Source organism: Lygodium microphyllum, chromosome 26 (assembly GCF_053477565.2).
Source record: "Lygodium microphyllum isolate KBCC chromosome 26, Lygodium_microphyllum_v1.1.10, whole genome shotgun sequence".
Lineage (NCBI taxonomy): Eukaryota > Viridiplantae > Streptophyta > Polypodiopsida > Schizaeales > Lygodiaceae > Lygodium > Lygodium microphyllum.
In genome coordinates, this window is record NC_141160.1 from 1,521,945 (window position 1) to 1,542,832 (window position 20,888).

The 20,888-nt window shown below is 40.5% G+C and overlaps 1 protein-coding gene across 1 annotated transcript in view; it reads right to left on the reverse strand.

The window, feature by feature from the left end:
* LOC148012942 (phosphoglycolate phosphatase 1A, chloroplastic-like) overlaps window positions 1–14,949 on the reverse strand; it is a 38,065-nt gene extending 23,116 nt beyond the window's left edge. The window contains exons 1-10 of the mRNA XM_087667793.1: window positions 14,489–14,949; window positions 14,236–14,313; window positions 6,439–6,506; window positions 6,231–6,323; window positions 6,059–6,130; window positions 5,891–5,962; window positions 2,091–2,150; window positions 1,901–1,953; window positions 1,671–1,768; window positions 1,466–1,565 (exon numbers count right to left, since the gene is read on the reverse strand). Of these exons, the coding sequence (XP_087523919.1) occupies window positions 1,466–1,565; window positions 1,671–1,768; window positions 1,901–1,953; window positions 2,091–2,150; window positions 5,891–5,962; window positions 6,059–6,130; window positions 6,231–6,323; window positions 6,439–6,506; window positions 14,236–14,313; window positions 14,489–14,714 (920 nt within the window). The 5' untranslated portion in view covers window positions 14,715–14,949. The remainder of the gene's footprint in view (window positions 1–1,465; window positions 1,566–1,670; window positions 1,769–1,900; window positions 1,954–2,090; window positions 2,151–5,890; window positions 5,963–6,058; window positions 6,131–6,230; window positions 6,324–6,438; window positions 6,507–14,235; window positions 14,314–14,488) is intronic.
* Between the last annotated feature and the right edge of the window lie 5,939 nt (window positions 14,950–20,888).

Sequence of the window (20,888 nt, forward strand, 5' to 3'; positions counted from 1 at the left end):
TATTGATAAGCTAACTTACAATGGATATTCAGCGAGACACTTTGCTAATATGACAGAAGTAATGGGTCATAAAGATCCTACAAAATTCAATGAGCCATTGTTGATGAAAATTGGTGCAGAACTATGGATGAAGAGTATACTGCATTGGCTGAAAATGATACTTAGGATTTGGCCAAATTACCTGAAGGTAAAAGACTCATTGGCTACAAATGGGTTTACAAAGTAAAATGCAAAGCAGATGGATCTTTGGAGAGATACAAAGCAAGGCTAGTTACCAAAGGCTATGCACAACAATATGGACTTGATTATGAGGAAACTTTTAGTCCGGTTGCTAAAATGGCAACTGTGAGAACTGTTATTGCTTTGGAGACATCCAAAGGATGTAAACTTTGGCTAATGGATATTAGAAATGCCTTCTTGAATGGGGATTTGGTTGAAGAAGTATACATGAAGCAACCATAGGATTATGTATATCCAAATTATCCTAATCATGTATGTAGACTGAAAAATACACTTTATGGTTTGAAGTAGGCACCGAGAGCATGGAATGCTCAAATCAGCTCTTATCTACAAGAACTTGGATTTCAAATCGGAAATGCAGATCATAGTTTGTTCACTAAGAAGACGGATACAAGTTATGTGTTGTTAGTCATTTATGTTGATGACTTGATCATCACTGGGGATGATGATTCTATGCCACAAACAGAATTCAAAGTGAAAGACTTGGGAGAGCTGAAATATTTTCTTGGCATTGAGGTAGTGACCACACCTCAAGGAATTTGGCTATTATAGAAACAATATGCACAGGATATGCTGATTAAATATGAAATGCTAGATTGTAAGCCCATGGAAACCCGTTAGACCAAAATGTAAAGCTTGGAGTTGATGTTGGCAATGAGATAGAGAATGTTATGATATACACAAATGGTAAGCAACCTTATCTATCTTACCATTATGCGTCCCAATCTCAGTTACTCAGTGGGGCTGATTAGTTAGTTTATGCAAAAGCCACACAAACCTCACTTGGATGAAATCATGAGGATTATGCAATATGTTAAGGATACATCTGAGCATGGGCTGTTTTATGAGTTTGGAAAACCTTTTGAGTTGATAGGATATACCGATGCTGATTGGGCTGATTGTTCATATGACAAGCGGTCAACAAGTGGATATGCTTTCAATCTTGGAAGCAGTATGATCAGTTGGAGTAGCAAAAAGCAGCCTACAGTTGCTCCATGGATGGAGATCATCCGTTCCACTCCGACTGTGCCAACTTCCTGATTTGCTCTTCGTTTCCTACTAGCCTTGTGGCTTTCTTGTGCAGTTTTCTATCTACCTTTGATAGTGCCAGGTTGGCCAAAAGGCCCTTTGTAAATATTACTATTCTCAATATTCTTCAAGAAAAAAGGAATCTCAGCACTCTTCATGCAAACATAATATGTGTGTCTAATAAAAGCTTACATACTTTTTTGACACATAATCCATCATGAATGTAGACGGCTTTCCAACAACAATAGGTTCTTTCTTGGTCGATCCTTTGATAGCACCAACCATTGAGCCACCCCCTATTTAAAAAAACAGTAGTCTGAGAACATAAGTTGATAACAACCACAATCAGTGATATGTTGAGCACGTTACTTGATTTCTGCGCTTTTAAAAGGCATAGGTACCTGCCCATTCTTGTGCGTCTGTTAGATGGGTAACAGCGTCACAATTAGTGGCTATAAAGAGACATCCAGGATTTTCTCTGATACAAAGAGTGCCATACCTATCAAATAACAGCCTTGCATGAGAAAATAAAACATACATAAACAGAGAACTTCTTAGAGCTGCATTTATGTTTATGATTAATGATCTTTCCTCCAAAATACAAACCACAATTTCTCAGGTTCAGACTCACTGTAGCTTGTAGTAATTTACATATCTATCAAAACCAACCACAACTGCACCAACCTGTCATTATCACAAAAAAATACACAAGATCAATAGACAAAGTTTGATGTGTGACAATCTGCAATATTCATATTTTTCAACTCAGAAGCATCATGAAAGCACATGTGGTAAAGGACAACCAACTCTGATAGTCTTACATCATGGTCATGCTCCATTAATGCACCAGGTGCGAGATTAATCTTTTTCTCCCCATCATCCTGCCAAAGATCACCACAACTTAGTCCAGACTATGTCCCTCTTCAGCCAGTAGATTAAGCTATTCAAGTCCCGAGACAAAAGAGGCTATTGTTACCATATTTAAGCAGAAAAAGAAAATTGGAATAACCCCAGAACAGGAACAGATGCAAAAAATGAATTGCTGTATTTACAAGAGATTTGAAAGCCTTTCTGAACCCCATCAGTTTAATTACACCTTCTACCCTAAGCCAGCTTCTCCCTGAAAATCTAAATTGGTGTGTTCTCCTTCAAGAATTCAATAAGCCACAATCTGAATGTTCTTCAATAGAAATTTTCACGTTCTCAATTGTAGATTAGTAGATGGTGTGCATTCTGGCAGTGCATATGCATCATAGCAATGAAACCGCTTAGAAAAAGTGGAAAAGGGCACAAAATGCATCAGAGCATGCCACATGGTCCTTGACTTTGAGGGTGGAAATTTGCAGGTCATTCCTACCTGGTCATACACCTGTTTCTGGAATGGTTAAAGGTGGCAGTACAACAGATCCAAGCAGTCACTATCTACAAATTAGGTGGGTACACAAATGAGAGCTTGACTTTATCTGCTGTGAGACCATGAAATCCACAGCTGTAGATTGCAAGTATTTACAAGGGCTCATAACTAGTGAAATTTCAAGTTAGGTCAGAAAGAAATATATATTAACATCTACATAAGGCCAATGTGGCCTATGAGACAAAATCCAGAGTACATCCATGTCTAATGTCATCTCATCAGTAAGGTAAAGATAACATTACAAATAAGTGGGTGGCCTTTGAAACAATACTGAAAATAACTATACGATGGGACTATACTAGGGTTGAACCATGTGTAGTGTTGTTCCATCGATAGAAAGAAAAGGAAAGGAAAGGAGAACCAAATCTGATAGAACCATGCACAAAAGTGTGGTGGAGACTATGGGCTGTAGCTGATCTCAAGATCTGCACATGATCTCAGCTATGATGCGGTCCCTAGCTGCTTCACTAATATGCCTCGTGGTGAGTCTTCAGTGTCTCGTGATAATGGCTCTAATCTGACTGTGGTGTGGCCTCCTCAGACGTGGTCCTGGTAGACGGGGTCGTCGTGCTCGACGAAGGGAAATGGCTCTATCCAATGTGACTCCACAGTGTGGCCTCTAAGGTGTCTGGCAGGGTGGCTCTGTCTCTGCTAGGCTAGTAGTGTCAGTAGGGTCGGCTCTGTGTAGAAGAAGTCTATCACAGCTCTCTATATGTGTCCCTCTGGGTGAGCTGGCCTCCTATCTCACAGTAGCGCAGTTGAGCGCCTCTCGAGCTCCAGGAGGAAAAGACCTAGGCATCTTTGGTCCTCATACTCCATGACGCAACGAAGGGGTCCAAATCCATCACGGAAGAGACAATGGTACCATCCTCGTATATCATAGTATATTGTGCATCTACATATGTAGTGCTCCTCCGTCTCAAGCTCTCGACCACAAAGCTGGCAAGTCCTATCCTTTGCTAGGGTATTTGTCCATCTGCCTATCTCCATCTGAAGCCTATGTGAGTAGGTGCGAATATGTCCGATAGCAACCCGTACACTATGGAAGAGATGGGTGTCCATATATGCTGGCCGAATAGTAAAACCATCATCAGAGAGACACAAGAAATGACTCCTGTAGAACTCCATCCTCAATTCTAGAGGGAGTGGTGGATGGATCCATGTCCTTGCTGTCTCAATCCTCAAGATATCAACTTTGATCACCTAGTTCAACTCTGATCGGCTGTGAGAAAATGTAGGGCAGTCAAGGCTATAATCCAAAGGTGGAAGACGGTCAATATCCAATATCCAAACCATGTAGGCTCATCCAAATAGCCATCTGTGCAAAAAAACAGTTCTTCTCGCCTCCTACAACTAGTTGTCTAGATGAGGTTAGTGCCAATCTAGAGTATCTATGGCATGAAAGTTTCCAAGGTCTGTGCCAAAAGGTCACTGCCCTAAAGAGTGCCTCCGTAACTATAGGTATTGCCCCTAGCTCTGCTCTGACAATGGGATGTGGGGTGGAGGGCTTACTCCTAATCATGCGTGCTATCATCATGATCAATGGCCTTTCCATGCTATCCCAACCATCATAATAATCCAATCTGATCAGTGAGTGGGCTAAGAGGCCTGTGGTACAAGCTGCAACCCCATACCTCTGCTCCATATAGTAATGTAGGTGTGACTAGGGTGTCAAACAACCAGAGTTTGGTGCGGGGCTCCTGGAATTGTATGTGAGCACATTGACTCTGGAGTGTCCCTAGTGCTACGTATCCACGTACCAGACGTGCCTCTGATCCCCCTCTCAACAAAAAACGTGGGCCAGAGAAGGTGACTCCCAAATAGACATATTCCCTCGCATGCTCCAGTATGTCTCCCCCAAATGTGAACTGGTACATAGATCTAGTCACCCATGTTGCTGAAGTATTGAAAACCATGGTTTTGGTCTTCCCAAGGTTCACTGTAAGGTCTTTATCTTTACAGAAGATGTGCAAAGCATCTAGATGGCACTGCAATCCCTCCGGTGAATCTGAAATGAGAACAATATCATCTACATACAGTAATATCAGTATCAGCACCCTTGCCAGGCTAGCTCCAGCTTCTCCTCCTTAGTCTATGTAATCAGACACTTCATCTATATATAGACCAAACAATATGGGTGAAAGTGGATATCCTTGTTTCACTCCTATGGTACTTTCAATCCTCTCTGATAGCCCCCCAAGTGCTCAAACATGACCTATCACTACCTCATATAATGCATAGACACCCCATCGTATACCTTCTAGTACTCCAATGTCCTGCAATCTCTGCATGATGCGTGTACGAGGCACTGTATCAAAAGCTTTGCGAAAGTCTACAAAGCAGCAATAGATCCTCTTATCTCTCAGGCTCGACCCTCCTCAATAATGGCTCTAAGTGTGAGAATATGGTCCAGTGTGGTATATCCTCGTTTGAAACCTGCCTGTCCCTGTGCTCTTTTGCCTTGCATTTCAGCCCACTCACTAAGTTCATTCTCCAATATAGATCCATATATCTTGGCCAAAGTATGACCGATCATAATAGTCCTGTAGTTGCTAGGAATCAAGGGATCACCACTTTTAAATAGCAGAATTATAGTACTCTCTAACCAACTCATAGGGAAATCTTCACATACTGCTCTATTTAACATATGTGCTAATATGTCACAAGCATGTGAGAAATGTCAAAGACAGCATGAGAACTCATCTTCGACCTTTAACCATTTTCCTTCAACTGGTCTTTCCAAAGCCATCATCAGTCATCTAGATATTTCCTAATCTATCTCAAAAGCCCCTTAGATTGTTCCTTTAACAAGTAACCTTCCTTTTTGTTTTTGCCAAATTGCCTATCCATCATATTGGAACCAACATACATTCCCAAGATATTCTTTATTATTTCTGTGCACATAGTCAAATATGAGAACCTCCTAACCAACTAACCTTTAAGTACACTTGGGTTTGGAAGGGGAGGGGACCAAGTCAGTATAGAGGGAGAGACTGATAGAACATCTATGATGATGTGGTACTTAATACCACATGTGAAGATTCTGGATAAAAGAATCCAACTGAAACAAAAAAACGTGTGAAGATTCTGTGTTACTTTTCACAATTCTTCTACACATAGAATGACAAATCTTTACATGTCCTTGATTAAAACGGGTCATTTTGATACTTTTGCTGCTTTTAAATATCTCTCAACCAGTAGAATTACCGGGCCTCCAAGGTAACTAATCCCAGCCAGGTCAAGCTCCTTTAAAATCCCAATTTCACCAATCACATATACCTGTTATAGAAGAAGGAATCACATCAGCCAAATTTTCTGGAAAAGTGAACAGACTTTGATGTACACTGGTTGGTGGAATAGCTGACTGTAGCTCACCTTCTTTCCTGCTGGAAAGTCTATTGACTTTAAATAAGCAGCTGCAGCAAAAGAAGAAGCGAAAATCTCTTCCTACATTTTGAACGAGCATATTTAGAATCATGTCAATCCATTCAAACATAATTAAGGATATAGACACATACTCCACTGATCTGTAGATCATTACTCTTACCTCAGTCACACTTAGACCAAGAGACTCAAATTTTTTTCCATATTGTTTCCTGGACTTTGTGGAGTTGTTTGTTACAAACACAAGCCGTTTACCCTGTATTCAAGGTAGCAACATGAGTTTGAAGCAAACCATCATGTTTGAATGTGCGTATATTAACACCTGTATCAATATAAATTGAAGTTTGGAGAATAGGAGAACCAAATCTGACAAGATCTCGTAACATGTCCAACGTTTCTGGTACACCATCAATCAGGGTATCACCCTTCCAAATAACTCCTGTAAACTGGCAAATAGCTCAGTATTTGAAACACAAATTGCAATACTGCAGTCTTCACGTTCCATGAACCAAAGCATGCAAACAATTTGTGCAACAGGTTTAACATGACAAATAATTTTGAAAACATGGAATATTATTCACACCTAGCAAGAAGCTTGGGCGAAGAACTAGACATCTAAAAATAGTCATCTATCCCTAAGAAAGAGAGGAAAACACCCTCATAACTCATAGACTGGACCTCTTAAAATAGTCCTATATCACCACATAGTAAAAAAAGGATTACCATGTTTATCTACTACTATTTGTAGTGCCTATCACCTAGACCTATAGTCAATGTCACAAGGATGTGAATTTTTAACTTAATGTTCTTTGGACACTTAAGTTGTACATGTGTAATGCACATGCAAGATCAAGTTGAATGTGTGTCACCATGACAGATAATCCTAGCTTGAGTAGCAAGGGACCCAAGATCTTGATGGAAGTTGTGGACAGGTGCCAATGGGTACTTCAGTCAGCAAGACATTGAATTTCCCCTTGGAAATGACTTTTGGAAGAGAACAGCAAGAAAACCCTAATTTCAACAAGGCAACTTGACCAACAACACTTTATATGCTTCTCTCTATGGGAAGCCTAGAGAAATCTCTCTAATTTGCTGCTCTTCTCTTTCTCCTCAGCAAATTGGAAGATTTTCAGCTTTCAATTGCTGTTACAAACCTATTAGGGTTTTGCCAGCTATCTCAAGATGCATGCCATTGAATCTCAAACATGCAAGGAGGAGATTTGCTGCAAATTGGAACACTTACAATAGATCTATCAAGGATTCCCCATCTTCATTAAATTCCAAAAGACCCAATTTGTGCTCGAATTGGCTAATAATCAAGGGGCAATTTGGGAATTTGAATTGCTCGTCATTTGTGACAATTCAAGGTTCATGTATGCACCAACTATTAAAGAAAATTGGAGACTTGAACATAATATGTTTTTTCTTGGACGTGCACTATATTTTGTCCCTTTCTTTGATTTTCACTAGTACATTCCCTATCTAGACTTATATGTTAGCAATCATGTTCGTAATGCATTGTCATCTTCTCCCTATAAGCCTCAATCCAAGTCGAATGCACTATCATCTTCTACCTATGAGCCTCAATCTAAATCAAATGGGGACATTAGGAGCTTTGACATGTTTGTCATGTGCTTTGACGAAGGAGATAGCTATATTTAGAGCATGCGTTTCTTTACATTTCTTCCCCCGAACACATTTTAGTGTGCATTTCCTTGTGCTGCCAAGTGCCAAATAGTCTGTGCACCCCTTGTATATTGCAATCTACCTTCCCAGCCATTGTCGATCGTTTCCCAGTCCCACATCATCATTTTCGTGAGCAATATGTGTTGATCGGATTGTTTTTATGCTAGCCAATTGCATATCTAGAGGTCTTTTTGGCAGTCAGCCAATTGTAGGGCTTTTTGGCTATATATAGCCAACCCTCCACTTGGGGCAGATCATTCTTTTCTTCCTCTTGCAGGTGCACACTCTAACTTGGCCATTCTTCTCAGTCATTTGCAAGGACTGCTAGTTGCTTACTCCATCTCCATCACGGTCATTGTCCCCATCACCATCTTTAATGCTGTCATCATTTTCCAGCCTGATCTGGTGCCCTCGCTAACACTTTGGGCTGCATGCAAAAACTGAGCAGTCCATTATTGTATTCAGCATTCTTTCTAGATTTAGTGCAGATTTCTCTTTCATTCCTATTGTCCTCTTTTACTTTTCTCTCCGTGTTCATGTTCCTCTTCCATTGCACACTCTCATATGGTATCATTGCCTAAGTGGGGATATGGAGGTTTCCTTCAAAGAAGACCACCCTCCTACAAAAGATACAGTTTTTCAGCCTAGTGTTTGCTGCAGAAAATGCAGAGTTTTTGTGTTCGCAAGTGCTTTTGACAGAAGCGAGATACTACGTTCTTGCAAGTGTAGCCGATTATTCTCTCCATTCAGGTCTTCTCTAGCTAGATGCAGCAGATTTAGTGTGTTTCCAAGTCAAGAGTATAGTTGCCCAAAATGGAAACGTTTTGGTCCCAAGACGCGTTTCGGGACAGGTGTTTCAGCAAACATGGATTTTTAGCCAATTTCAATCGAGCACATCATTTCGCCTACCTGCGCCTTCTTGCATGAGCATTCCACCTCCTTTCCCCTGCCATCCACCCTCTTTCTCAGCTGATTGCTCTCCCTACCTCCTGTTTGCTTTCCCCCTTTCACATCTACTACTATCTACAGCCCTAAAACTCCGCATTCCTCATCCTTCAGCTGCCCAATCCCTTTTCTTTCCTATCCATAATATTTATAGCTGTTTTCCCTCACATTTGGTGCTGATTTTCATTGTTTCCAGCGAGCAATCCCTCCCTCTCTTCATCCTTTGCTATCCACACTGATTTGAGCAAGTTTTCCCCACTTTTGATGCTGGTTTCCCCTATTTCCAGCAAAGTACAGCCATGGTGAAGGACACATTTTGGAGCTACACGCGCATCGTTATTACTAAGGAGGTAGCGGTGGCTTGAAGCAATGGGAATGCAACTACTACCATGTCATATGCACAAGGAGCATTACATGAGTGAAGTATCATCTTGCTCATGTTAGTGGTAAGGATATTGATCATTTGCGTTTATTGCAAACACAACCTCCTATACATCATGCAACCCCTTCTGGCTATTAGCGACAGCTCTTTCTCGCTAGGCAAACAGATTTATGGGCAGGCAACAGCCTATCTTGGCCAGATGGCATATCCACACACTGCTTGTAGCTGATTTCTCTTGTCTATTGCCGATTTCGGACCTTGTGGGTGTCTTGCAAGATATTAAAGATGGCTTATAACCAATTACATGGCTTTGATGATACAAATGAGGAGCATTCTCAATACTCCTCCGAATGGCGGCAAGATTATCGCCAAGATTATTGCGGGAATCGTGAGGAATGGAAATCACCTAGCTTGTTTGTTTGTGAACCCTCTTCTCCCTGTTCTCTCCATGTTTCACAAAATGCCCCGTTTTGTTGACCTTAGAATGCCATCTATGGCACCCTCTATACAGGTGCTCGTACTCCCTTCTTTGCCCAAAGAAGACCGACTTGGTGGTTCAAACCATTCGCTTTGGTTGTGTAAAGTGGAGTGTATCCTTGATACATTTGATCTTTGGGAGTTTGTTATCCACCCTATTCCCCATCCAATGGAGGATCCCACCATTGGATCATCGATGGATTGTGCGGGCTTATGGGATCGCCTCAACTCTAGAGTTGGATCTTTCCTCTTTATGAGCTTATAGGATTCTGTTCTAATGCATGTGCACATGTTGCGGAAAGCAGTAGAAGTGTGGACAAAGCTTGCTTCTTTGTACCATCAAAAGACATTTGCACACCAGATTACCCTCGAGAAGAATTTACAAATACTTACTTGTTGATGATGATTCTCCTTTCATGAAGGATTGTGTCAACAAGTCGGAGGATATGCGCGATGAGCTTGCATCCCTTGGCAAGATGATCTCTTTAGAGGATATGGCCATGATTATTTTAACTCAATAGCCATCTCCCTAGTTCAATGTCTTCTACGCCAGCCTTCTTACATGAGGTTCAATGAGAAGCTTCTATGGAAGGAGCTTGCCCCACTTGCTTTGGAGCATGATGGAAAGTCAAAGGCTAAACAACAAGAGAGTTCTTCAAGCTCTTACTTCGACTCGAAGAAGCCTAAATACCCATACTATGGGAAGGGGATACATCCAGAGGAGAAATGTTGAAAGAAGTATCCTCACCTTCATCTGGGAGCTAAGGATGGAGCTAAAACATCCGAGCCTTCTATCTCTACTCCAGAAGTTACCCATGAGTCAATGTTCCTTCATATTGTTGAGTTCAAAGAGCCTTCTTTTGGTTACCTCATTTTCTAAGATACCTTGGCTGGCTAATAGTGGAGCTTTTGATCATATGACTCCACGAGGTGATTTGTTGTAAGATTTATGCCTTTCTGAGCGTTCAATCACTGTTGGTGACATTGTATCGGTGCCTACTAGCTGTGTTGACACTTTGCATTTGTTTCTCAACCACATGTCAAACTCCCTTTCACAAGCCCTTTATGTTTTGGACTTGAGCTTTCCATTCCTCTTAGTTTATGGCTTTACTAGGCTTGGTACCCAATTTGTCTTCACCGAGTAGACCGTTTGTATTTAGTATTCTTCTACAAGAGTTGTTATCGCAATACATCGATAGGATAGCAAGCTTTACAGACTCCATTCCCCTTCTCTTATGTAGGGTCCTCCGCGGCGATTGTCTATTACTACACCCATTCCCACTTGTGCACCATCTACTCCACAAGTTTCTTCACATCCCCCGCCCTCTCCTTCAGTGATTCCCTCGTATCCTCCATCTCTTGCAAAGGGGGACGATCTCGGTGATGCGGCTGTGGATTTCCTAGTCCCTAATGTTTCAAAGGGGGTTTCCCAAGATCATGAGGGGCTTCTTTATCGGCAATCTTCATTGACGGACTTCATCAACATTGGCATTCCTCTTGCCACCCTAGGATCCATTTCTCCCTTGGCCTTTTGCCACATCCAAGATCTGAGAGGGGTGTTAGCAATCATGATTATCATGCCTTGTCATCGCCCGCCTGTGAGACTCAGACTGAGTCAGACGAGGAGTTTAGGAGCTCTGACCTATCTGTCACTTGTTTTGACAAAGGAGGTAGCTTATTCTAGAGCTGTCATTTTATTTCCTTTCAGTGCACTTTTTCCTCAAGTCAGGATTTTGTATGCATTTCCCAAGCAATTGCTGCATACATCAGTCTACATCACTTGCCAAACATTGTCCATTTATTTCAGGATTTTTCTTTGCCCGTCTAACATTTTTACTAGTATTAGATGTTGGTCGCACCTACATGAAATGCCGGTTGGCCATATTTTTGGCCCTGATTGCTGGTTGGCTAGTTTTGGGGCTATGTGGCTATTTATAGCCCCCCCCACTCACTTGGCAAATCATCTTTCTTCTTCGTTGGCAAGTGCACACTCCGACTCCATCATCTTCCTCCATCTCCAGTGCTACCATCATCATCTACCTAATCTAGTGCCTCACTAACGTTGTTGGCTACATGCAAGGATTGATCAATCCTCCTTTTGTATTCAGCATTTATTCCTTGTTTTGTGCAGATTTCTTTCCTTCTTTCCTTGCAGATTGTCTCTCTCTCACCCTCTTTCTGTTCCTTCTTCCGTTGCACACTCTTCCATCTCCATCATCTCTCTCTAGTGTAATCTCTATATCTATATCTCTACACCCTTGGTTGATGAAATTGTGGTCTCCTTAGCTCTTTGATTTGTCACCCCTCTCTGTGTGGAAACTGTGTGTGTGGTTGCTATTTGGAAAAAGTCAGCAAGTTGTGATTGTCCCCCCCCACAACCTCCTTGCCCCGTGGTATGGTACCCAACTGGAGAAATGATGTGTAGAGCCTCTAAATCTCAAGAAAGAACTAACCCAAGCATCGTTGATCTGAGGGCTCCACGACTAGTCTAAGGGAGGTATCCCCTTTGAATAGTAGAATTTCATCTACGTATGTAGTGCTCCTCACTCTCCACCTCCTAGCACAATCTTCTAATCCTCTCGGCTCTAGAACGTGGACTGCTCTCCCCGTCTTGATTTCGAGCTCATGAGAAGAGACCTTAGTTAGTTAATGGCTACTCGCATCTCATGTGGCATTTATATATCTAGGTACCCAAGTCTCAATGAAACCATCTATTGTGGCCCTCTAAAAATGATCTGTATAATATGACATCTTCATGGGGATGGGCTATTGGGGTAAAATCTTTACAGGATAGGCCTACAATAGATCAAAAGATCCATCTACACATTTTAGATGGTCAATTTCTTTCTCCTTTGGATGTCTAAAACTCTGCAACAATGAGCCCTACCTTGTCTACAAACTGCCCATTTTGCCTCTCCTCAAATTTCATATGCTTTGGCCAATTCTTGTTTACTAGTCTTGAGCTAGGTGGTTGTGAGCTCATCTGCCATCCATATCTTGGTTCCTTGCAAGGATATGGTTTTGCTCTATTACCTTTATCTTTTCTTGCATTGTTGGGTATCATAATACCATATACTTTCCTTTAACCATTGTTGAGGGGGGCCTGACTCTCAGTTGGCAGAGGATATAGCATTTGAGCATACAACTAGCGATCAAAGGCTTTCATCCCACTAATCGATAGACCAGGTCGGCCTGACTCTCAGTTGGCAGAGGATATAGCATTTGAGCATACAACTAGCGATCAAAGGCTTTCATCCCACTAATCGATAGACCAGGTCCATAACAGTTTGCTGAAAAGAAGACACTATGTTTGCTGGAACCGAACAGCTCCATTTGCTGAAAACAATGCTGCTTGTACAGAACATATGGTGTGAATATGCTCAAACCAGCTTTGCATAGTAGAGTTGAACCCGTAGATCGATGATATGATAGAACGGGAAGCTTTCATCACCATGCATGTTGCGACTAGAGCATTCTTTAACATCCCACAACCACACCAAGAGAGACATGTGCTGCCAGTTGTCTAGGCAACCTCCTCTACTGCCCAGCGAACATCTCCAGTGTGTTTTATTTGGGGGGGAAAAGACCTGTCCAACCATGCCCATCTATTGTCATCAAATGGATTTTCAGCTTCATCGTCCATTCAAGCTATGTGTAAATGGTATCATTAATCATCTTCACTAGCCATGCCCATACATATTTCTCCATCTTCTTCATCCCAGCTCCCCGATGTTACCATCAACATCGACGCACCTGACTCTCAGCTGGCAGAGGATATAGCAGGGTACAACTGGTGCTTGAATCCCATCATCACTGCATGACCAAGGGGCGAGTTTATATGTTCATTTTGGTATGTATTATGGATGGATTGTACTGACACACCAGGTCCATAGCAACTTAATTTGCTGAAAAGGAAACACCGTGTTTCCTGAAACAGAACAGCTCCATTCGCTGAAAACAAAGTTGCTGTTGCAAGAATGTATGGCATGAATATGCCCAAACCAGCTTTGTGTGGCTGAAATAAGACTGCCGGATGATGACATGATAGAACAGGAACCTTGTACGAGCCTCTTCTAATACAATCAAAGTTCAACCAGCTTCACCTAGCAAAACAGATGGTGGTCTAGCATCACCAGGTAAAGAGCAGCTAGCAGGATCTACTTCAATCTGATGGAGATGGCAACAGATTTACTCATCGTGGGCTGGAGGATCCTTGCCAAGTGAAAAATCAAGATCAAAGCCACCAATGGCTGGTTTGCATTCAGCCCTTTGGTTCGCCTTAAGTTCTTGAGTTGGGTCTTTCAGCTTTATTTTGAGAGATTTGGAGCCTTTGTGCACCGGTAACAGGAACAGATCTATAGATGTACCTCTGTTTGTTATGAATGCATTGCAATGGTTCGTCAGGTTAAGGGCGTTTAAGCAGTATATCCATTATCTCCAGACCCCGAATCACTCTAACACTTTCGTATAAAGGGTTGCTACTACATGAATTGTATAGCCATCATCCAAGTCATCGCAACATTATTTGTGTAAAAGGCTACCAGACGAATGCAACTCTATTTCAGTCTCATTCACCATATAGTATTTTGGATGTCACTAGGAAAATTTTTCGTGTAATTCTTATCTTACTATTTTCCGCCATGAAGTTCACTGCATAAGGCCCAAAAGCAACTCTTACCATCGCAATCGAATATGAATGTCTCGACCGAGCCAATCAAGTCGTCCACATTGGTAAGAAAAGGGGCAGCGACTCTCCCTGCGGAACACAGAGAGAGAAAGAAAAAGCAGGTTTACCATTCGTGCAAATACTCGCACATTTCATAATTCTTCCATATTTGCAATTGCGGGAGATAATCGACGGGAAACTCTAGTACTGAGGACTTCTCTACACAGAGAGAGAGAGAGAGAGAGAGAGAGAGAGATTGGGGGACCTGCAGAATCGTTAGTAGACATGGCAGCAATCGGTGTTGTCACGCAAGGTCTTTTGTAGTAGTAGTGTGTGGGAGAGTGAGTGCTGATAGGTGATGAAGACAGGCAGCTATGGCGAGAAGGCAGAGATAATGAGGAGGATGCAGAAGAGGGCAAGCAGGCAGGAGCCTTCCGAGAGGTGCTAGAGAAGAGCGAGGAGGCAAAGGCACCTCTCGTTAAGGGCACCATCGTGCGATAATATATATTGCAAAAGCAGGAGCTCCCGTTTATGTTTAGCCGGTGTGTCCAAAGGCAGCTCTAAAAAATGGAGCTCGCCTTCTGCTATGCAGGCCACCTGTCTGTGCAGAGGAGTAGCCTATATGGTGGTGCTTTTGCCATCATCATCCACAGGCCTCAAAACAAGAGGCCCTCCTCCTTCCCTGTCACCTGTCATCCCAAGTAGTAAAAATTGCAAAGGCATCTTGACATTTTGGCTAAAGAAAACAAATCATGGTTTTTATATCATGAAGAAGTCTATGTAAAAGGGGCATTGGAAATTGGGATCAGCTATTTCCAAAGCCAAGCTTGCCCAAGACACATTGGGACTAGATTCATTCATTCATCCACTAGGGACCTATCTCCACCAGGCCTGAGTTCGAACTCCTTGTTGTTGAATTTGCTAGTTCTCATGGCTTGGGGTTTGCCACCTGACTACAAACTGGAAACCCTTTCCAACCATCGATGAAAGCATTGCCCAATAGGGTTCGCTCCCAAGTTCACTCGTGTGAGAATTTATATTGGCTAGTAGACCTCATTTTGCTTGGAAAATCATTATTTATTCTTGGTTAATCAACTCACATGTGCCAGATTGGTCTCTATGGGCTCCCAACCAGTGTCTGAACTAGTTGGGAGCCATTTCCCTAGTGGAAACAAGTTCTGAAGTTATCGTTCCTCTTGTAAAATTCTATGTATCTTGTTCATATTCACTACTTCACCACACTCCTACAACAAGAATTCCCCCTTCACATGTTCATCTAATAGACAACTTTACCTTATCCATTGCTTAGTAGCTATTGTATATGTTGGGCATAGCTATAGATTTTATTCATGACCTATAAATATTACATCTTTATAGGTTCGATCGTAATCTTATGAAACTTAAAGCATAGCTATAACTTTTTATTTATGGTCTATAGGACCGTTTTGTAGTAGCTTCCACAAACCAACAGTGCCCTCACCAATTCTTCGCCCATGCAAAAAAATTCACCTCCTTCACTGTAACTTTTATTCATGGCCTATGGGGTAGGTGTTATTATGGTCAATAATAAGGCTATGTTAGGGATTGTTTTATCATTGCTATTTTTGAAATGTAGGTAAGAGTTGCATAGCTTTTGAAGTAAGATTTAATTCACAAACTTTTAAAAGAAAGTGAATTATACATTTTTACATTGGGTATATTTAAATCAGAACTTGAGTTGTTGGTGTGTCTTTCCTCACAATAGATGCTTGATGTCCTTAAAGAAAAAAAAATACATTTTAGGGAGAGAGAGAGAGAGAGAGAGAGAGAGAGAGAGAGAGAGAGAGAGAGAGAGAGAGAGAGAGAGAGAGAGAGAGAGAGAGAGAGAGAGCTTCACTAGGGTAATAAGGCAAATAAAGTGATAGTCCCAAATTTATTCACAATTTCCAATGTCATCTTTTCACAAGTAAATGGACATCATAAGATATATTTTATGGCAAAAGACATGACATGTGGACTATCAACTCAAGTAACAAGGATGTGATTGTATCATAAAATAAGTCCAACTTTGCTTTCTTTGCAAGCAACTCCACCCTCACATATTTGTGGCTACTTTTTACAACACAATATTTGATTTCGACAATCATTGCAAGGGTAGAATGAGTAAGAGAATCCCAAATTTTTTTAATTGGGTGTATCTACACCTCATAAAGAAAAAGTTCTAAATGAAATGTTGATCCAACATGATTTTGGACAAATTTGAGGAGGCAATAGTAGTTGTCACCAAAACCCCCAAAAAAAGCCTAAAACAAAAGGGGAAATATCATTCTATAATATATGTCACCAAACCCAAAAAAAAACACTAAAATAGAAGGGAAAATATCATTCTATATATTTTAATTTACATTCCATGAATTTAAAGCAATCACAAACAAGCTAAACCTACATGGGATGATAATTAATTGATTAATTAATTAGAAGAATCATCTTTTATAGCCTCAACATGTTGCAAAATAGCGTTCTCTCTCTCTCTCTCTCTCTCTCTCTCTCTCTCTCTCTCTCTCTCTCTCTCTCATCAACTTGAAACTAGTAGTATGAAACTGCGATGGCTCATAAGACTAAGAGGACCAACTTGAAACTAGTAGTATGGAATTATGATGATAGCTTAGACTAGACACATGTGCATTTGGGGAGTTTTCTAGAGATCCATACATACATTAAATTTTACTCAAGGATGCACTCAAAACTGTTGTCATGCATTTTCCAGCCATAGTATATCTACTTGAATAAATGTAAAACCTCCCCTCAAAGAAGTTATTCTATCCCATATAAGTGGAAGAAGTTGTGGGATACTTAATACATATTATATCTAGCAATAGAAGATCATCATGCTTTGTTGCATCAACTTTGGCACTTTTTCATCACATCGACGTTCAAGGCATGGCTAGAGACCTTGCAATGACACAATTTTCATGGCCCATCAAGAGATAATCCTAAGAGATGCTACCTAGTATTCTTTAGACCAACACAAGGTTTGTCACCTAGGTTTGCTTGAGTCCCCTTCACAACAAAAAGTTATGGCTATAACCCATAAGAATCAAGTTGAATCTATGTTTCTAATTGTTGGCGATAAAGGCACCTATGCCTATGTCGCCCGTGTATTCACTACATTGATAGTACCCTCACACTTATACACTGCAAGTGGTGGGTGCCCATCACTGTCACTTCATTCTTTATTCTTTTAGTGACTAATGGAATAAGGGAGGCCAGTCTCTCTTGCTACTTGCTCCATCCACCATAACTCACACCTTAGTTGCTTTTGATTGCTCGTGCTCTCACTCGGACTTCTCCCTTCAACTAGTATCAAGGCCCTTGCACTCCAAAGCTTCCTTGGCATTCTCAACTCGTGACAAATCCCTACATTTCACTTTCATGGTCACCATAGCTTCAACTTAAAGAGGTAACCATTGATACTCCTCTTCTTCCCAACCTTCTTGTAGTTGTGTCGTTAGGGCTTCCTTAGGCTTACTTGAGCACTTCAGAGTGCCCCTAGAGCTTCAAGGTATTTAGTATTGGTAGGAGCAACCAGGATAACAACCAACGTGATTGGGTTATGGTAGTCTACTATCCCATTCTTGAATTAGATTTGGCATCTTCTCTAGCTCTTGTGACCTCCAAGCTAACTTGGCAATCATTTTGAAGATCCTTGGCATTGGCATTATGATTTTTGGACATCACTTGGGCTCCTCAATCTTTTTTATCTATTGTATATAGTATGATACACCTATTGTACACTAGTCTATGCTGGGTTTTTCTTCAGCACTTAAAGCTTGTCTATCTTCTAATCATGCTTATTGTTGCCGGAATGGTTATCTAATGCTTGGGAGTCTCCTGTAGATTGGATTGAGCTTGAATATATCAATTTTAATAGAGTTTTACTGATGTTGTACTTATGGGAAGCATACATGAACTTTATAGTACATTTGTGATACCTCTAATGCTTGACCTAGATGTCCATGATAGTCATTTAATGCTTAGGAATGCTATTGGCTTGGTTTGAGCTTCTATTGGCTTGGTTGCATAGCTCGGCTTATCCAATCATTTTTATTGATGTAGTATAGTGGGCAACAAGCACTTAATTGGGAATCTTATGCTTATTGTTCTTGGATGTCTTTCGGGTAGTTCACTCTATTGATGTATGCCATTGGATGGTCTACACTTGGATATGCTATTGAAAGCTTTTAAGCTTTGATTTTGTGCTTGGTTACATGTATTAGAGCATTGGCCTTATGCTCTGTGTGCTTTAGTAATTCTACTTATGGGCATGAGGATTGGCTATATGTATTGCTCTTGAATGTATGGTCTTGATGCATCTTAGCTTTTGGATGCTTATGTACTTCATGTATTGAACTTGATTGCTCATCATTTGGTTTTGCTCCAGTAGAAGCTACCTGACATTTAGATCTTCACATTGAGCTTTGGAATTTTATAGTTTATCTTAATCTTACTTCATTGAGATAGTAGGACTTTCGCCTTATGTATATGCTTCTTGGATGCTACTTGGATCCCATTACTTGGTGCACAGATCGGACCTCGTATGCGCGTGTAGTGAGCGTCAAAAGGTCCCCAAGAACAAAAAAACTCTACTTTTTACACAAAAACCAATGAAGAAAGCTTGCACGACATGAACAAGAGACCAATTGGGTGCAATCTCCCCCCATGCCTTGTGTGAGCGCTCCACAAAGCATGTATTTAATATATTATTAATCTTCAAGCTCAAATAATAGCCCAATTTACAAAATAGCACGCTTTTGCTTTTGAGTTTGCTTCTGTGCCACTAAAGAATTAAAGCTATTGGGCGCCCAAGAAGTCAGGTGGTACCCAAATACAATGTCCAATACAAATATTTAAATCGTGCGTCCATGCGCATACAAAAATAATAAATAAATATCAAGAGCTTTAATAAATAAGCGCGATAAAATATAGGTGCTATGCCTAAGATACACACCCATAAAAAATTGATGATAATTTGAATACATGCTATACTCCAATGCTTCCCACTGCCACCGCTGCTTGCTCTACACATCAACTAAAGCATTCACAATTGTTAGAAAAATAATACAATTAAACCGACAAAAGTGAATACCTAGCAGTCTTCAGCTACATAAAATAAATTGGTTAGAAATCAATCATAACCTTAATTTATTACGAGTGCGCACTCTAAACTCATAAACGTTTATTAATTTAAATATGTATTTTATGAAATCACCCGCTATGGAATCACCCATGTACACATAAAATTAACAGAACACCCGAAAAGGATAGGCGTCCCCATCGACTTCTCGCACAAAGAATCCACTTTGTGTATGAGCCCTGGTAATAATAATAAAATTTTACGGAATCCACCGCAAAACCTCACGGAATCCACTATGAAATATGCCTCCTGGCATCATACCCCCGCGGTGGGATAGCAATTGTCCTCAATTGCTATTAGCTCAATGTGGAGCTAATAGTGTGGGGAAAGCATTTAGGTCTCTAGCGTGCATCCATTGGACCTCTTCAATAGGATGGTTTTTTAAACTTGACCAAATACCTAGAATATCTATGGCCAGTTCTAGTGGTCATAAAGTCAGTATCTATAATAGTTTCAGGCTCAAGGATTTCAGTTTCATCATCTAGCAAAGGAGGGTTTTCATAGACAATGTGTACAGGTAGTTGGCCTCTAAAAGGTCGTAATTAACTAATATGGAAGGTGTTGTGGATTTTCCAATGTTGTGGTAATTCTAATTTAAATGCATTGTCATTGATTTTGTGTATGATCTTGAATGGTCCATAAAATCTAGGTGCTAATTTAACAATGGGGTGTTTATCTACACTTTGTAATCTGCGTTTTTCAATTCGTAACCAAACATAATCATCAACTTTAAAACTCATAGCCTGTCTTTTCTTGTTTGCTTGTTTTGTATATGATTGTTGGGCTTTGGCAATCATATCTTTAACTTCATAAAAAATAGTGGTATGCATGTTAGCAATATCATCAACAGTTTGAATTTTGTTTGATAATGATGCAACAGGTGTAGGCAATCGATATCCATAAATAACTTCAAATGGTGCTTTCTTTGTAGTTGTATGTGGTGTGTTATTATATGCAAACTGAAGTAAATGTAGATATGTATCCCATGTGTGTGGTTTTGAAATGGTGTAAGCACACAAAAGATCTAAAATAGTACTGTTAGTAGCTTTTGTTTGATCGTTTGTTTCAGGATGAAATGCAGATGAAAAATCAATCTTTGTTCCTAAGTTAGCAAACAAAGTAATCCAAAAATTATTGCAAAATCTAGAATCATGATAAAAAATAATGACTTTTGGTAAACCATGGTTAGTGAAAACAGTTTTCAAAAACAATTGAGCAGCTTGAGATGCAGTTAAAGTTTTCTTGCATGAAATAAAATATGCTTGTTTGCTAAACCTGTCTACAATAGTCCAAATCATATCATGGTTAGCTTTAGTGTTAGGTAGACCAGTGATAAAATCCATTGAAATCTGTTCCCATGGTCGTGATGAAATGGGTAATGGCATTAGTAAACCATATTGTTTACCATGGTGTCTTTTAACTCGTTGACAAATTAAACATTCAGATACAAAGTTAGATACATCAGTGTCCATATGTGGCCAATAAAAATCTT